At 41.3% G+C, this 17288-nt stretch overlaps 1 protein-coding gene across 1 annotated transcript in view; it reads left to right on the forward strand.

The window, feature by feature from the left end:
- LOC138974599 (uncharacterized) overlaps positions 1-1519 on the forward strand; it is a 4171-nt gene extending 2652 nt beyond the window's left edge. Inside the window, exon 4 of the mRNA XM_070347320.1 lies at positions 1-1519. This exon is cut by the window's left edge and continues 454 nt beyond it. Coding sequence (XP_070203421.1) covers positions 1-386 — 386 coding nt within the window. The 3' untranslated portion in view covers positions 387-1519.
- Positions 1520-17288: the final 15769 nt, after the last annotated feature.

The raw sequence follows: 17288 nt of genomic DNA on the forward strand, positions 1-17288 counted from the left end.
CATGCGCAGAAGACGAAATGCGCAAGGATTTATTCTCAGCTTTGCTTCCTAATAACACGGATGACATGCAGATCATCAAGATGTCTGAGAAGCTATGCCACGTGTCCGGTCTGCCCTTAGAGGGTGTTCTGCCTTACCTCCACCGCGCCAAACGACTGGTTGAGGCGGATATGCCAGTGTTGCGGAACTATTGCATCAATGAAAAAGAATGGAAGCAGCTGACACACGAGCTTGGCCAGCTGATTCGGGATGAAGACGAGAAAAGCCTCATGAGGGAGTATGACAATGGACTCTGGCAACTATTGAGGATGCGCTACCATAAGAAAAGACTGGGGAACATCCTCGGGTCATCTATTAGGCAGTCGCTGTACACTGTCAAAAAATGACATTTCAAATCGTTCCCGCACTCACGCACGCATACTCACTCATGCACACACACACACACACACACACACACACACACACACACACACACACACACACACACACACACACACACACACACACACACACACACTATTGGGCTCAATTATTGATCGGTATTTCTGTTCAGTGATTGATTGATTCATTGACAGGATCTGTAGGATCAGAAGGGAACATTTAAGCCATGTTTCAAAATAGCGACGCGACGGCGGCACGATGGTTGCGGCGAGGTGGCGGCAGCGGCAAAATCGATCGCAACAGTAGTAACAAAGAACGCGTGTGTCCATATGCGCGACGTGTCGCGCGACGGTTCGGCGTCAAGATTGTGTTCAATGCCGCGCGGTATTCGCGTCCAAAGTTGGCGTGGTCTAAGTCTTTCCAAATATTCGAAGACCCCCCACAGGTTTATATTGTATTATATTAGGTTTATATTAGGTGACTGTTTTTTGGGGGTCGGAGTTGCTGTGGTTGCTGGTTTCAGTACTGGCATTACCTTCTACAAAAGGTAAAGGCGTCTACATGTTTGATAGAAAACAAATATTGATTGTTTATTGGGTCTTATTTTGTAAAGCGGAAGAGACAATAATTATGTCACACTTTGTTCTGGGAGCGTCTTACAGCACATTCTTTTTGGAGCGACTTTTCAGAATGGCTGCGTGAAAGTTGTTCACATTGTGCCCAGTTGATCTTATAAAAAGCATGTATCATGTTTGGTTGTAAACAAACAGTACATACTAACTCAGTGTTTGATAATTATGTTCTTGCTGTTTAGCAACATAGTATACATTTATTTTCATTACAAGTGAACAACCTCGAACTTGACGTTGTGTTGAGTGACTCTACAAATGCAGTGTTTTTGCAGCGTAAGGGCAGCAGTTTGGATGCCCAAACTTGTCACAAAAGAACCGCATCGAAGCAAAACATTACATTTTGCAAATTACTAACCAAATGTGTCGTACCGTTAGCGGGCAACACTAGGGCCCGGTATTTTGATGAGTACAAGACAATATAAAACGCCTTGTCTTCGTCTCCGTGTATGGAACTTGTTCTTGCCAAAACGTATTGGACTATTTCGAGATCGCTAGCCTGCAAGCACGATACCTGTTGTTGTTGTTTTTGTTGTTGTTGTTTTTGATGTTGTTTTTGTTGTTGTTGTTGTGGTTGGTGGTGGTGGTGATGGTGGTGTTAGTGGTGGTGTCGTTGGTGTTGTTGTGGTTGTTGTGGTTGTTGTTGCTGTTGTTCTTCTTCTTCTTCTTCTTCTTCTTCTTCTTCTTCTTCTTCTTCTTCTTCTTCTTCTTCTTTTTGATGGTGGTGTTCCTGCTGTTTGTATACATACATAGAGGGTATTTTCCCCGGGTTAGTAAACAGACTTTCGTAGGCTTGCTTTTTGTGTATGCACGTAGTTGTTCAGGTCACAGCATTGCTGAAGCAATGCTAATTTGTCTTTGTGTTGCAGAATACGATAGAAACAGTCAAACGCTCAACATAACTATGGCACAAATGACTATAGACTATGCACATACCGAGTGTTAACAACCAAACGAAACTTGATGTGATTGGTAAGTTCGCATGTATCGCCAAAATATAATCAATATTTCCCATGATCATATTCTGAGGCTGAAGGCTATGTGCGGTATGACACGATGGACCCACATAGCATATCATAAGATGTTTGATGGGTTGTTGACAGACCAGCTTTTTTGTCGGTCCGAGGGGGAGCATAATTATCGTCTTTTGTTTCATATTTATGCCAGCGAAGCTGGAGGTATCCCGTGAACGCTATACTGTAATCGACTTAAGAAATGTGCATACCAAATAATACATGATAAAGAAGGATTCTTTGTGCCCGGCTACGTGCTACAGTTGGAGATGGAAGTTCACCAAAAATTGGGACGCGGGTCATACTAACAAAAATACGGTGGGTGCAATAGTCGCCCCCATTTTTTCAGCAAACGCCACCCAAGGCTGCTTTGGACGGGTAGAAATTCCGTAGTTTCCAAGTCTATGGATAAAGCTCGCGTAAGAAGAATACGTCACGGTCGAAAGTCTTTGACGTCAATTAATGCATCATGACGTCATGCCTCCCTGTAGTCTTTCTCTCTCGCGCAGTGTGTGTGTGTTTGTGTTCATTTTGTGCACATGTGTTAGTGTTACTGTTTGTGTGTGTGTGTGTGTGTGTGTGTGTGTGTGTGTGTGTGTGTGTGTGTGTGTGTGTGTGTGTGTGTGTGTGCGCGCACGCGTGCATGAGTCTGTGCTCGTATGTGTGTGGTGTGTGTGTGTGTGTATTTGTGTGAGTGTGTGTGTGTGTGTGTGTGTGTGTGTGTGCGTACGCGTGCATGAGTCTGTACTCGTGTGTGTGTAAGTGTGTGTGTGGGCATAAGTGTATGTGTGTGCGTGTATGTGTGTTTGTTTGTAAAGGTGGGTATGTCCGTCTGTCCATATGTGCGTATGGGTGTGTGTTTTGTGTGTATGAAGTTTTTTGTGAGAGAGTGAGTGAGTGCGTGTGAGTGAGTGTGTGTATGTGTGTGTGTGTGACTTGGGGTGTGTGTGTGTGTGTGTGTGTGTGTGTGTGTGTGTGTGTGTGTGTGTGTGTGTGTTTGAGAGAGAGAGAGAGAGTGTGTGTGTGTCTGTGTGTGTGTGAATGTGCGTGTGCATGAGTTTGTGTGTATGTTTGTGTGTGTATGAGTGTGTATATGTGTTTGTTTGTAAAGGTGTGTGTGTCCGACTATCTATGTGCATATTTGTTTGTTTGTTTGCTTAACGCCCAGCCGACCACGAAGGGCCATATCAGGGCGGTGCTGCTTTGACATATAACGTGCGCCACACACAAGACAGAAGTCGCAGCACAGGCTTCATGTCTCACCCAGTCACATTATTCTGACACCGGACCAACCAGTCCTAGCACTAATCCCATAATGCCAGACGCCAGGCGGAGCAGCCACTAGATTGCCAATTTTAAAGTCTTAGGTATGACCCGGCCGGGGTTTGAACCCACAACCTCCCGATCACGGGGCGGACGCCTTATCACTAGGCCAACCGTGCCGGTCCATGTGCGTATGAGTGTGTGTTTTGTGTGTATGAGATTTGTGTGAGTCAATGTGTGTGTGGGTGTGGGTGTGTGTGTGTGTGTGTGTGTGCGAGTGTGCGTGCGTATTGTACAGTGTGTGTGTGTGGGTGTGTGTCTGTTTGTATAAGAGAGAAAGAGAGAGAGAAAGAGAGAGAGAGAGAGGGTGGGTGGGTGTGTGTATGTGCGTGTGCGTAAGTGTATGTGTGTGTGTATGTGTGTTTGTTTGTAAAGGTGTTTATGTCCGTCTGTCTATATGTGTGTTTTGTGTGTATGAAGTGTGTGTGAGAGAGTGAGTGAGTGCGTGTGTGTGTGTGTGTGTGTGTGCGTGCGTGTGTTTGTGTGCGTGTGTGTGTGTGTGTGTGTGTTTGAGAGAGAGAAAGAGAGAGAGAGTAAGAGAGAGGTTTGTCTTTCGCTGGGGTATGCAGTGCCTTGGCGTTGCACATCTACTTAATTGACCAAGGCCGAAGGCCGCGGTCAATAAATATGAAACAAAAGTCGATACGCCCCCGGAGGACCGACAAAAAAGCTGGTCTGTCAACAAACCATCAAACATCGTTTTTGTCATCATTTTGGTAGTGAGAAAATAAGTGCACAATCAACCCAGGGAGCCATGCTTTGAAACACGGGTTCCGTGCTGATAACCACACGAGTCCCGGTTTGATAACCACTGGCAATCAAAGATGGCGTGTGAAAGCAACTTTCTGTGTTTTTGAGTTCATTAAATGTTGGGATGAATATGTCAGGTTTGACGATGCACAGTTCTGTAGGTTCATCTCGCTATTCCACCCCTCGGCTTAATGTTGTAAATATTAAGCTGAGTGATCGAATGTGGAAGCTACGTTTGGTCAAAGGTCACAGAAGATTTGCGTCGTGCAGCGAAGGAAAGAATCGCGATCTTGTTTCCGACTCGGTACCTCTTTGTTTTTCATTAGACCTGTCATTCTGCTTGCTCGGCGTTGTTAGATGTTTGCATATCTTGTTGCTATTTTCTTTGCTTTTATTATTGTTTCTTATTTGTGCTTCGTTTTGTGCACGGGTCAAAATGTGTGTGTCAAGTGTCGTTTTACTTGAACTTGACGTTCGTGTTTCTCCGAACGTCTGTGTATCGAAACACATATACACGCACTCCATGACTCTGTAAGAAGACAAAACATATCGCTAGATTTCATTTGTTTTTGATGAATGTATGACCTTTCATGAAGTAGTTTTGTTTTTTGTTTACTTTTGCCAGTTTGCCAGTTCGTTGTTCGAACTTTGCAAAGCAGTGATCGTGTCGTCTGTTTAGGTCTGGAGAAACACCAATGAAAAGAGCCGAAGAATCCCCGAGCGTTTCTATTGGGTTTGCTTTTGATTATCCATGTATAACCTGCTTCCTGCAACTATGGTAACCTGGGATTTATTGCCTGGGGAACATGATATTTATTTCCCAAGTGCTTGTGAATGAAAACTCGTGAAAATGATGACAATGTACAATGTTCTTACGTAATGATCACCATGTCTTGACGTCAGGTACCCAACAAAGAAAACATTCTCCCTCTCGCCGAGGCTAATAGACTTCCATGTAGGTTGTTGACGTTATTAATTCACGTGCGGGACCTGATGTGAGCCTGATCGAGAGCCTCACTTTCTTGCCCCGGACAGTGGTACAAATTAATTGGTAAACGTAATTGTAGTTTTCGACTTCATGCAAGGATGTCAATGAAACTTGGAATACTTTCAAACGGATAGATGTCTGAGGCATGACTAAAAGCCCTAGCCCACATTGAAGTGCCAATGACAGTAACTTTAATGATGTGCTTACATTTTAAAAGTGTGTATCAATTGAAAAACCTGAGATATACACTGGTAAATGGTAACATAGAGTATGTGTGCGTGTGTGTGTGTGTGTGTGTGCGTGTGTGTGTGCGTGCGTGTGTGTGTGTGTGTGTGTATGTGTGTGTGTGTGTGTGTGTGTGTTTGGGGGCCGGGGGAGTCAATTTTGATGTTACATGTGTTCTTGTATATAATTGTTAGAGAACCCAGCTAACCTCCAGATATCAGTTTGTTTTCAGTTGTGTGAATGTAAGCTCCTGTGTATTTGACGGTGCTGTATGTGTGTGTTCAAATATGACGTGTGATTATGCCCATAATGATGTGACAGCTGCTTCTGTAAACAATGGCACGTGCACGCAACTTGTTACTCATCCGAATGGCATGCAAAATGCAATATTGCCTTTGACATTTGATTTTCTGCGTTTTGATTATGCGTTGTGAGTAAGATCACATGTGCAGCATTAGTGACTTAGAAATGATATTGCATTCGATATTCAATGTCCTAACTTAATTTCAATCTTGTACATTTTGTGTTGAGAATAGACCAAAACAATTTGTCGTCCTGACTTTTAAAGTCGTATTGAATGCTAGCTTAACTGTGTTACTTTTCTAGAAGCCTTCATACTATATCAAATAAGTTTGTCGTGATGACGAGTAAACATGATATTGCATGCTGGCTTGCATTTTCTACTTTTCCATCGGCCTTTTTCATACGATGTGTTGTGAGTACAATTCATGAAATCAATGTTTGTGTAATGACTGATAAACATCTTTATTGAATGCGAGCTTGAAAATCCCAACTTTATATCTATCTGTCATATTTAGCTTGAAAGATATAGCAATACTGTTTGCCACATCGATTGCTTAAATTATTATTTTTTTTTTATTTATTTATTTTTTTTTTAATACCAGCAGAATTCTTGCTTGTTATGTTTTTTAACTCCCTGTTCTGTTGTAAAATAATGAGGTTTTTTTTTTTTTTTTTTTCCTTTTTTTTTTTTTTTTCCTTTTTTATTCATTTTTTTTAATTATTATGAAACACGAAGTTTCATTTCATTTTCAAACATGAGTGTTAAATTTACGGGAGTACCGTATCTAAATTTGCTAATGCACATTTTAGCAATAAGAACTAAATGGTTAATGATATCTAGACATACGTTGCCTGCATTTTCAACACAAACAACCCCAAGTAGTACAGATTTTGCGTTAAGTTTAACACGTACACCAGTTTTATCTAGTATAGTGTTTTCGACGTGTTTCCATAAAGGCTTAACTTTACTACAATCATAGAAAAAATGTTCGATGTAGTCTCTTTCGTGTGTGCAGTATGGACAATATTCACTGTCAGACAGTCCCATTTTTTGTAGAAGAATGTTTGTGGGATAGATGTTGTGAACAATTTTCCAGTGCAATTCTCGTAGTCTTGATTCTTTTGTTGCGTTTTTTGCTATAGACCAGCATGTTTCATTGACGTCAAAATTAAATGTATTTTTCCAAAATAAAACAGAACAGGGAGTGGAATACTTCGTCTTTACAATAAATTGCCTAATCAGGTTTGCAGTCATATGGTTCGTACCGTTAAAGGTTAAATAGTGTTGTTCGTTAATATCAGATGTCACAAACTCTGGGTTGTTTCTCAAGTATCTGGAGACAGCGGCTCTAACGACCAAGTATTCCAGATAGAGATTTGGCCCTAAAATTTCATTTACCATTTCAAATGGCATAATAGCATTGTTGTGCAACACATCATTCACATATGTAAACCCTTTCTGAGCCCATTTCTGATAGTAAATAGCCTGATTCTGGTAGACTATACCACTATTATTCCAAAGACACGTTATTTTTAACGATCCATGCCATGGAGTTTTACTATAATCTAGCCATGTCGAGGCAACACGTTGCCAAAAAACAGACTTAATCTGATGAAAGCCTTTGAATTTTTTTGTTCCTATAGTAGTACTAAAACAAGCTAAGTTCCTTCCAAAAGATTGAAAAGTTCCTCTTGGTATCCATGTCCACGTGCCATTCACATCCTTACTCGACAGTTTAATAAACCATTGACACAGGAATGAGTCTTGCATCACCTTGATATCTATCATATTTACCCCGCCCTGGTCTGTGTTACTGTTGACTACTACCCTTTTCACCTTTTCAAATGCTTTCTTATTACAGTCCCGTTTCCTCCACAAAAACCTATACAGTAGAGTGTTGATTTCTTTCAGCACCTTATCTGGCAAGCAGATGGACTGTAACACATACACAAACTGTGATAACAAAAAACTCTTAATTACGCAGATTTTTCCGAGAATACCCAGATTTCGTTTTTCCCAGTTTAGAATTATTCTTTTAACTTTAGCGATTTTTTCTTGCCAGTTCATCTCAATTTCGGGTGCGCTTTTAGCGTTTAAGAAGTAAATTCCTAAGATTTTTATCTGGTTTACACGTTTAAAGCCAAAATCATCCATGTTTTCATTTCTTTTGGAACCAATCAACATCATTTCGGACTTGTGCATGTTTAACTTAAGACATGATATTAAAGTAAATTGCTCCAGTATTTCTAAAACACAGTTAATGTCTTCTTCGTCTCTTAGAAACATGGTGATGTCATCAGCATATAACAATACTTTTAATATGTTGTCTGCTACGTTTAGCCCTTTTAGCTCTACACCCTGTCTAAAACGAATCGCTAGAAGTTCTACACCGATCACGAAGGCCAGAGGTGAGAAAGGACACCCCTGACGAATCCCGGAATTCACTTCAAAGTCTTCAGAAAGCCACCCGTTATAGCCAATACAACTTCTTGTATTAGCAAAAAGAACTTGGACCCACTGAACAAAGTCTAGACCGAAGCCTAGCCTTCTAAAGGCACTAAGCATGTATTTTTTGGAAATAGAGTCAAAAGCAGCCTGAAAATCGAGTGCTAATAGTACACCAGGTTTTTCTTTAAGTCTGAAATATTCAATTACATCATCAATTGTTCTTATATGAGTACTAACGTTCCGACCTTTTATATAACCCGACTGGTCCTCGTGTACAACGCTATCTATAACATAGTCGATTCGCTAAACATTTTGCTAACACTTTGTAATCTGCATTTGTCAGTGAAATTGGCCTCCAGTTTGAGAGTTTGTCTTTCGGGAGGTTTTTCCCTTTATGAATAAGGGTTAACACAGCCGCCGTTTGTGAGTGCGACAAGTGACCGTTTTGAAACGACGCATTATAGGAGTGAACAACAAGGCCCTTTAGCTTGACCCAGAAAAATTTCAGAAATTCAGTTGTAAGACCGTCAGTGCCAGGAGATGAGCCGTTATTTAACTTACTTAGCGCCCTAGAGGCCTCTTCAACACTTATTTCACCTTCACAAACTTTCTTCTCCTCCTCTGTCAGACGAGGGGTTTCACAATTTTGCAAAAAAGAATCTGTATCGTTATCAATGTTGATGCTATTGTCACTGTACGCATATTTGTTTTCAAAGTAGTGTTTTTGAGCCTGCAGTATGTCAAACTGATCGACTAATACATCGCCATTATCAAGCTTGATGCTGGGAAACAATTTTGCACTGGCTCGAGATTTTTCAAGGTTTAAAAAGTACTTTGTATTTTTTTCCCCTTCATCAATCCATTTCATTCTAGATCGTGTTTGGGCACTTTTTAAGCGTTCATGCTCAAAGACTTCCAGTTGAAACTTCAGTGCCTCGCGATTACGAAGCAGATTTTCATCAAGCGGTTGTTTGGCAAGTGATGATTCACACTGTGCCAGTTTATCTTGTAAGTGCAAATACTTGTTTTTCTTTAAAACTGCCAGGTTTTTGCTGTACTGAATAGTTTCGTCCCTTATCTCTAACTTAAGTAATTCCCACCGGTTCTCAGCACTCTCTGGTGTGTCTGTGCGAAGGGAAGAGTCAATAAGGTTATTCATTCTTTCTACAAATACACTGTCCTTTAACAAGGCGTTGTTGAACTTCCAGAAGCCGGGACCTCTGGTCACTTCGGAACATTTTAAAGACACAAGCACCCCCCTGTGATCAGAGGAGGGAACAGAGTAAATCTTCGTTTCCAACACACTGTCCATTGCAGCATCGTTCAAAAACACGTAGTCGAGTCTTCTTGCAGTTAGTTTGCCGTTGCTGATTCTTGACCAGGAGAATTCCTTGCATAGAGGGTTTAGCACCCGCCACGCGTCACATAGATCGCACTCAGTAACAAAGTCGTTGAAAAGTTTAACGAGTGCTGGCGAGTGATTTTCGCCTGCGATGATGTCTAATTTATTGTCCATCACTGCGTTAAAGTCACCGCAGACTACTTTAAGATCACAACCACAATCACTAATTGTATCTGAAAGAGAAGTCAGAAAATGTTTAGTGTCAGCTAAGTTACACGGGGCGTACACATTGAAGATAGCCATTTCTTTAGTGCCAATGTTAACTTTTACCATCAGAATTCTATCAGAAATTATTTCTGTGGACCATGCATGGGGAAAGTTTTTTCTCACCAGTATTACCTGGCCTCTACTATGACGAGTCCCAGGACAGTACACAACCTCACCACCACATTCTTTCTTCCACTGCTCTGCATCTTCGGGCATTATGTACGACTCTTGCACACATACAATGTCATATTTCTTTTCCTTTAACATTCTGAATATCTTTTTGCGTTTTAATGTATTCCGGAGTCCTCTAACATTTAAGGAGAACGCTTTGACACCATCTGCCATCGCTGGAGTGAGATAGTGTAAATACTAATAAAACAACTGGTGAAATCGCCGAGCCGTAGTACGTAAGTCCGTAAGCCAAAGCCGGGCCGTCGTCGTTGGGTCAGTCGGTCAGTTAGTCGGTCGGTCAGCCTTTCTCCTGGCCTTCTTCATCGTGAGAGGCCACCTTCGCCATCTTCGTCGGTGTTCCTAGCGGGCTACCAGAACGGTCCCGCTTGGGAGTGAAGGAGCGACTTCTGCTCTGGGTGCGAGCGCGGTTTCCAAGACGCCCGCGGTCAGTTGTGTGAGATATTGAGTTTCTGCTTTGTTCGCTGTTGTTACCCGCAGCCGCGGACAGCTGTTCTGGCTTCTGCTGGTCTCCTGAGGCGGAACCAGAGTTGACGTCAAGATCACAACATGGGTCGCCACTCTTGTGGCCCGTTTTTTTGCATGATCTACACACCACGTCCCCCTGACACATGGAGACATGGTGACCCGTCTCCAGACACTTTGAACAGATCACGGTCTTTTTCTGGTTTTGTTCGCGGTGATACACTTTGGCAGTGAAGAAACTGACTTTGAGTGTTTTCTCTAGTGGGGTGTTTGGTGTGGAAATGAACACAAATCTTCTCCCCGTGAGAAACCGGGTTAGTTTTCCATCAACGTCTCTGGCCCTTTCTTGTTTGATGGCTGATCGGAGTTCTACTCCAACCCTGATGAGGGCAGTTTCGATTTCAGAATCGGCCACAGATATAGGAATGTCGTCCACCCAAACTTTCGTCGAAGGTTTCTCTTCTCCAGTTTCGTTGCGCAAGATGAAGGGGTTAGTGCCTGCGACTTGCAGAGAGACCCCTCTGAGGGAAAGTCCCTTGACCAAAAGAGTGTTACGAGCCTCAGTGGAGGCAGGGTAGATTCTCCATAGACCTTTGATGTTTTGAGCACCGAGAACCGTCTCGCGCCCAGAGACCCTTTCTGCCGCGACACAAATATCGATGCATTTAGGTCGATAATTGTCACCATTTGGAATAGCACTGTTTTTTTATAAAAACTGGCAGTACTTGCGATGCCATGGTTGCACCACACAGGAGTCCACAATCAAAGAAAGAAAACGAAATATCCTGTCCAGAAAATCTGCTGTGGTAGGCCAAAGGCCAAAGCCCTTGTCAAAATTCAAACACCTGCGACGAGGCCTATAACACAGGTAAGGCTTAGCCACAAAACACAACAGTCATTGAACACAGCTCACGGCAAAGCAGAGCATCGACACTTGCGACCGTCTCAGCCGAGAGTTCAGCTGCGAATGTCGATTGGTTAGATCATTCAAGCTCCCATGATTGCTTAAATTATAATACATGGGAGCTTGAATGATCTAACCTTTTTTTAAACGCGGTTACATTGTATTTTATGGCGGTTTTTTATTGGTAGTTTGCTCTAGTGAGCGTGTGTGCGTGCTCTCATGTGCCTGTGTGTGTGTGTGTGTGTGTGTGTGTGTGTGTGTGTGTGTGTGTGTGTGTGTGTCAGTGTGTGTGTGTGTGTGTGTGTGTGTGTGTATGTGTCTCTGTGTGTGTGTGTGTGCCGTGTGTGTGTGTGTGATGAGGCTCCATTATTATGTTTAGCGATGTTTATTATTGTAGTTGTTGGCGATCGATGTATCTGTTTCAATGTGCATTATGTACGTGATTGTGTTTGTATTTATTTGAAGATTTCTTCAACTATGTGTATTGTTGCCGTGATGAAGATTAATATTTTGAACAGTATTTGTAAGGTGCTTAGAACTATATTAGAATTTGCGCCATATAAATATCCTTATCGCATTTTTACTGATCACATGACAAAAACAGCTTTTGTCATTGGTCAACTAGGAACTGTATATCAATTGACATCGCGCAGGAAGTTCCTAGTGAATTTGATATCGTGCAGGAAGTAGCTTTCCAATTCTAATTTTGAAGAAACAAATCTCACCTGAAAGAAATACACGTCTCCCATTCTTTAAAAGCACAACTTTAAAAACCGAAAGTAATTGTATGAGATCTGATATGATTTCAGCTTTCTCGACATTAGGGCTGATAAATGTGGATATCACAGTAAAATCTAACAATAACTGATATTATTATTTGTGTCATGGTGTGCTGTGCGTAACATTTTCAGGCTGGCTCACAATAGAAATTTGGTAGAGCTAGTCAAACTAGTTATCGATCGATTTGCAGGGAGTTCCTCAGAAATATAAAGTGTGGTACCAGCGTGTTAATCGATGTATTGCTTCGTGTCTGCAGACATCCAAATAGCATATAGTTTGTGCTACTTTTCAGCTTTGACTTGACGTTGCGTAATTGTTCGTCTCATAGTTTCTAAATAAAAGATGCATTATTTAAACGAGGTCCTGAGAATAAAACCTAACGTAACAAAATGTATGTGTCTTTTCACCCTTTTGTCAAAGCAACTAAGTAGGATATTCATGGTACCTGTTATTGTTCAGATGAGCCTGAAGGAAGAGTAGATATCGTGCAAGCACAACATAAAAGAAAGAAGACATTTAAATATGGTTTAAGATTACTTAGAGCAAAACATAATATGTATATTAAATAAATACCGTCCTTTCTGTTCCCACCATTTTGTACATTCATATTATAATATGTGACCCTCCACCACGGAATGAGTCGCATGTCACCTTTGCATGATTTTCATATTTGTACATTTTCCTAAAGAGTTTTTTATGCTCTATCCAGTGGTAAAACCTGTTTTAGAAAAGAGCGAAAACTGTTTGAGTTATAAGCCTGTGACTAAGGTGACCCTCACACCAGACACTCCCCGAACTTTTATTAAGCCTAGCGCAGAACCGCGCGAGGTGACATGCGACTCATTTCGTGGTGGAGGGTCACATATTGTCGCCAAGTTAAAAGGCATACAACAACGGGATCACTTACAACGATTAAACAGCCTGCAGGTAAGTCCATGCAAAGTGAAAATGTTGGTAATTAATAAAATTAATAACTGAAACGTATGCCTGGCAACCTGCACAATTAAAATGAGCAAAACATGTCCTCTTATAGCACGAGAAGGTTGTTTATACTTAGAATGTGCCAAAGTGGAAGAATGCTTTGATCCTAATTAAAAGCTGTACATGTGCAGAGCCGGACCAAATGAGTTGTAAGGGGGGGGTTCCTTCTTTTTTGGGGGGGCAAATCAGCAAAGCAGGCGCGCGAACTAGGGGGGTCCGGGGGCATGCTCCCCCGGAAAATTTTTGAAAAACGGTGAAAATCTGTGCAATCTGGTGCATTCTGGGCCTTGTTTTGAGGGTTAAGAGCAGCATTGTTTTGGTGCTAAAACTAGTAAAAAAAACAAACACTCAAAGCAAGGTACATGCTTTTTCCAGGGGTGGGGTTCCGGAACCCCTGGAACCCCCCCCTGGGTCCGGCCCTACATGTGTGTAGTGGTTGAAGTTAGTGTTCACGATAGAAGCACGGTGTGCACAAAACAACACACACATGGTTTTCCAAAACTATTTTGAAAAGCTGCTGTCTGAAGACGCGTTACTGTGACGGGACAATTAATTCAGTTCATACTGCAGCGCCATAGACACACGCTTGTAAAAAAAACTACCAGTGGCACTGACAATAAAGCACATATCGTTTTCTAAAAGTGTCCTTAGCTTAAAGACGGTTGACTGCAATGGGGGCGCACGTATCACATACGAGTGAACCCTTGTAAGCGCCACATATCGAGCATCCAGCACCCCGCCACCCCCACCCAACCCCCCACCCCAATTCGTACTGGGGGTCAGGTATAGTACCTTGTCAACGCCCACCCCCACATTAAGATCAATGATGGTATGAGATACATGATTTGTTCTATTTGTGTGTGAAACTCCGCACGCAAAATGGACATAGCATTTCGATGCATACTGACAAGATACTACGATATTGTCATACCGTGTATTTCATTCGTTTGTCACTGCAGTCTCTAGATAGCCATGCTAAATCAAGATGAAGACCTCATCAAAGGTTAAAGAGGTCAACCTACGGGGATTTGGGGGAATTCCATAAATATGACACTATTCTTTTTTGCAAATTTGTGATTTTTGCTCAGACACTTGCGCTGCAATGCCGGATATACAAAGTATAATTTGAATCATTAACACCCAGTTTACATTCAAGATGATTATGAGCATGCGTTCTTAAACCATAACGCAAGGGATTTGTGTGTGTGGCTAGTTTCCAGGTTCCTTTTTGCAAGGCACACACATCCGATTGACAAGCGATCAAATACAGCTATTTCTCACAAAGAATTGATCCTGCACAGGGAACAGTACGTAGTATTTAACTACCCACCCCCTACTTTTGAGCAAAACTGGTGCATAACGGGGGTGGACGCTCACAAGGTAGTTTACGGTACATGGCTTGCTGTGTGAGAACACTTTTGTATCTGCTGTTTTACTTGAAATGTGAGTTTTTCATTATTTGAAGAAACAAACTCTGAGTTTTGTGTTGTTTTTGAAAAGAGAAACTATTGTTGTGGTCTTGAAGGTCGGAACTGCATTTCCTGACAAGTCATTAGAGATATTATCTGTACATACAAGTATATGGGTCCTTCCACAAAGCTGTGTACCAAAAGCGTGACATGCTTCGTGAAAATTGAAAGTGTCTGAATAGGTTGTTTTTACGGTTTATGTAAAAGATATAGACATATGTCACGTTGCCATGCCAAACAAAAGATACGTTTATGCTTTTTGGATACGAGGGGTGGTCAGAAAGTTGTGTAACATCACACATGTTTAACGTAACATGGGATCCAAACACACAAAACAGATAACAAAAAGCCATAGTATATAGTAACACGTTTTATTTGCTTCACATTTAGAGCTTATTCCGAACAAAATGCAGTCAGGAAAAACAAATTGAACTAGTTATAGGTAACAAAAACGTATTTTTTGGTTGTGTCAACCAACAAACAAACATCGTCTGTGTGAAGTAACAAACAAATCCATTCGTGTGAGTCAATAAATAACATTGAGTCAACATGTAGCAACAAGATGTACACTGTTGCGGTTTCTCCTCTTGAGCAGGATGACGGAGCAGCCGACAAATCGCAAATGTTCGCGCCGCGTCGCACTTGACGTCAGCATGTGCTGTGACGATTCGATTGGTCCGTGACTTGGCGTCATCAACCGGCTTGTGAATGACTGTGTTATGAATGGAATTCTTTTGGTTTTGGTGACGTCGTCATTGATGCGACTCGAAATTCGGTTAGATTTAGGTGCGTTGTTTTTAACACAAGGCAGATCAAGACACTAAACGATTTTGATTATTAATGATTTGCTGTGTCTTCGAGATACGTCGGACACACAGTGTTCCTTTCTTAAACACGTTGGTATTGTATTGTGTTATATCTGAATAATGGAATAACTCAGAAACAGAACAATACACAAACTATCCACCCAACAGACACAATTATTTTTACCTCAAAAACTTTATTTTTCTGCTAATTCGCTTCATTTTTGCGACCATATTTTTGTGATCATGCTTCGAAAAAGTCAATGTAATGTATGGGTTTTCACAGCGTATATGTCCAAAACAATGAACTGCTAATTTCAAAGCTACATGGCAAAGATTATAAACAACATGGGCAACTGTTTAGAGCTAGTTGACCAATTGCGCCTTCTTGTTATATTTGATCGATAATTCAATCCGTTCTTAGTGGTCCTGTCAGAGACATTCATCCTATACCATAAATCTAAGTGTGATTGGCAAGAACAATCGCACAATTTTTAACAAAGAATGCTCTTTAAGGAGTTGGGGAGGGTAAATGCTGTAAGCTAGTGAAATTAATTTGATATCCGATGCTAAATTTGGCTGCTTGGTTCGCCCAGTCAAGTCTTTCTGGATATATTATAAGCTAGGTATCACCAGGCAGTTTGAAGGAACTGCTCTTTTTTGTATCCCCACTAACAAGGAAATCAGCTTCACAAACGCAGAATTTCTTTCTCTCTATTTCGCAACAGCATTTCATCTGATTTTCTTCGATTTATCGTTTTTCGAAAGAAAATATAGTCGAGTTTGTTCCAATTTTGATGAAAATTCAACGGTTTTTTACCTAAACTCTTACAACTTGAACAGGACTAGACTACAAAGAATAGCCTAAGACTTGACAAAGACACACCGAGCACGTCTATCACAAAATAAAACATTGAAATGTCGAACTTTTAAAACAATATTAACTTTAAGAGCGAAGAGTCGCAAAAGGTTGCCTACGTAACATTCGTCCCTCGTTGGAAACGACTCATAAAACGCTTCACGTCTGCTGCGTTCCAAAAATGAATGGATTTTTTTTATGGAAAAACCTTTCAGCGATGTTGAAGAACATTACATGCGAAAGAAACACCAAGTTTGATGCGTTGATAAGTGACAAATATCATTTTTAACGATCCAGCTTAACCAGAACAAATAGAAACGAAGCTTAGTGGGGACACGCGAAAGGCAAAATCACATTCAAATCGGATCAAATTGACACGGCGCACATTTTAACACGTTCACTACACATCAGTTGTGCCTGATAATACACACAGTCGCATATTCGTGCGTGCAGAAGTTATAGACATGTTCACGTAGTTCTAGAAACCAAATGTTACGTAGGCAACCGTTATTTCTTAACGATCCAAATGCACACTGTAAACATATGTAGAGGAAAACATATATGTAACACTAGCACAAAAGACAACGAAGATGTATATCGGGGGGTTCATGGTCGCATTTTATTGGCAGCCACACGAATACTTAAAAACAAGATGTAAGCAATGTCACACAAAAAACGCCATTTTGACGTAATTTTCTGTGTTTGTTTTCATATAAAACACTAACTAACATAGCGATCTTCTTGATTTTGTTATCGTTATCTCTTTGGTCAATTTGCAGTCTGTTGATATCCTTATATCATTCGAGAAGCAAGAAAACATTGCGAAATCTTACTCTAAAGTCATAACCCTCTTGTGGTACACAGCTTTGTGGAAGGACCCATATCCGTAATGTGTGAGGGTGTGTGTGTGTGTATGTGTGTGTGTGTGTGTGTGTGTGTGTGTGTGTGTGTGTGTGTGTGTGTGTGTGTGTGTGTGTGTGTGTGTGTTTGATTTGATTTGCACGCACATAATGTTTGCGATAGTTCCAACAGCCATTGGAAGTAGACGCGGGGAATCCCCACATATGAAACCTAGGTAGCGCTCGGGTGAACAGATGTTCGGCTGTAAATGCTATTTGGGAATACCACCGACCCTAATAATAGCTTTTCAGACTGAAAAACGAAAATG

The sequence above is a fragment of the Littorina saxatilis genome, linkage group LG8, assembly GCF_037325665.1.
Source record: "Littorina saxatilis isolate snail1 linkage group LG8, US_GU_Lsax_2.0, whole genome shotgun sequence".
NCBI classification, from domain to species: domain Eukaryota; kingdom Metazoa; phylum Mollusca; class Gastropoda; order Littorinimorpha; family Littorinidae; genus Littorina; species Littorina saxatilis.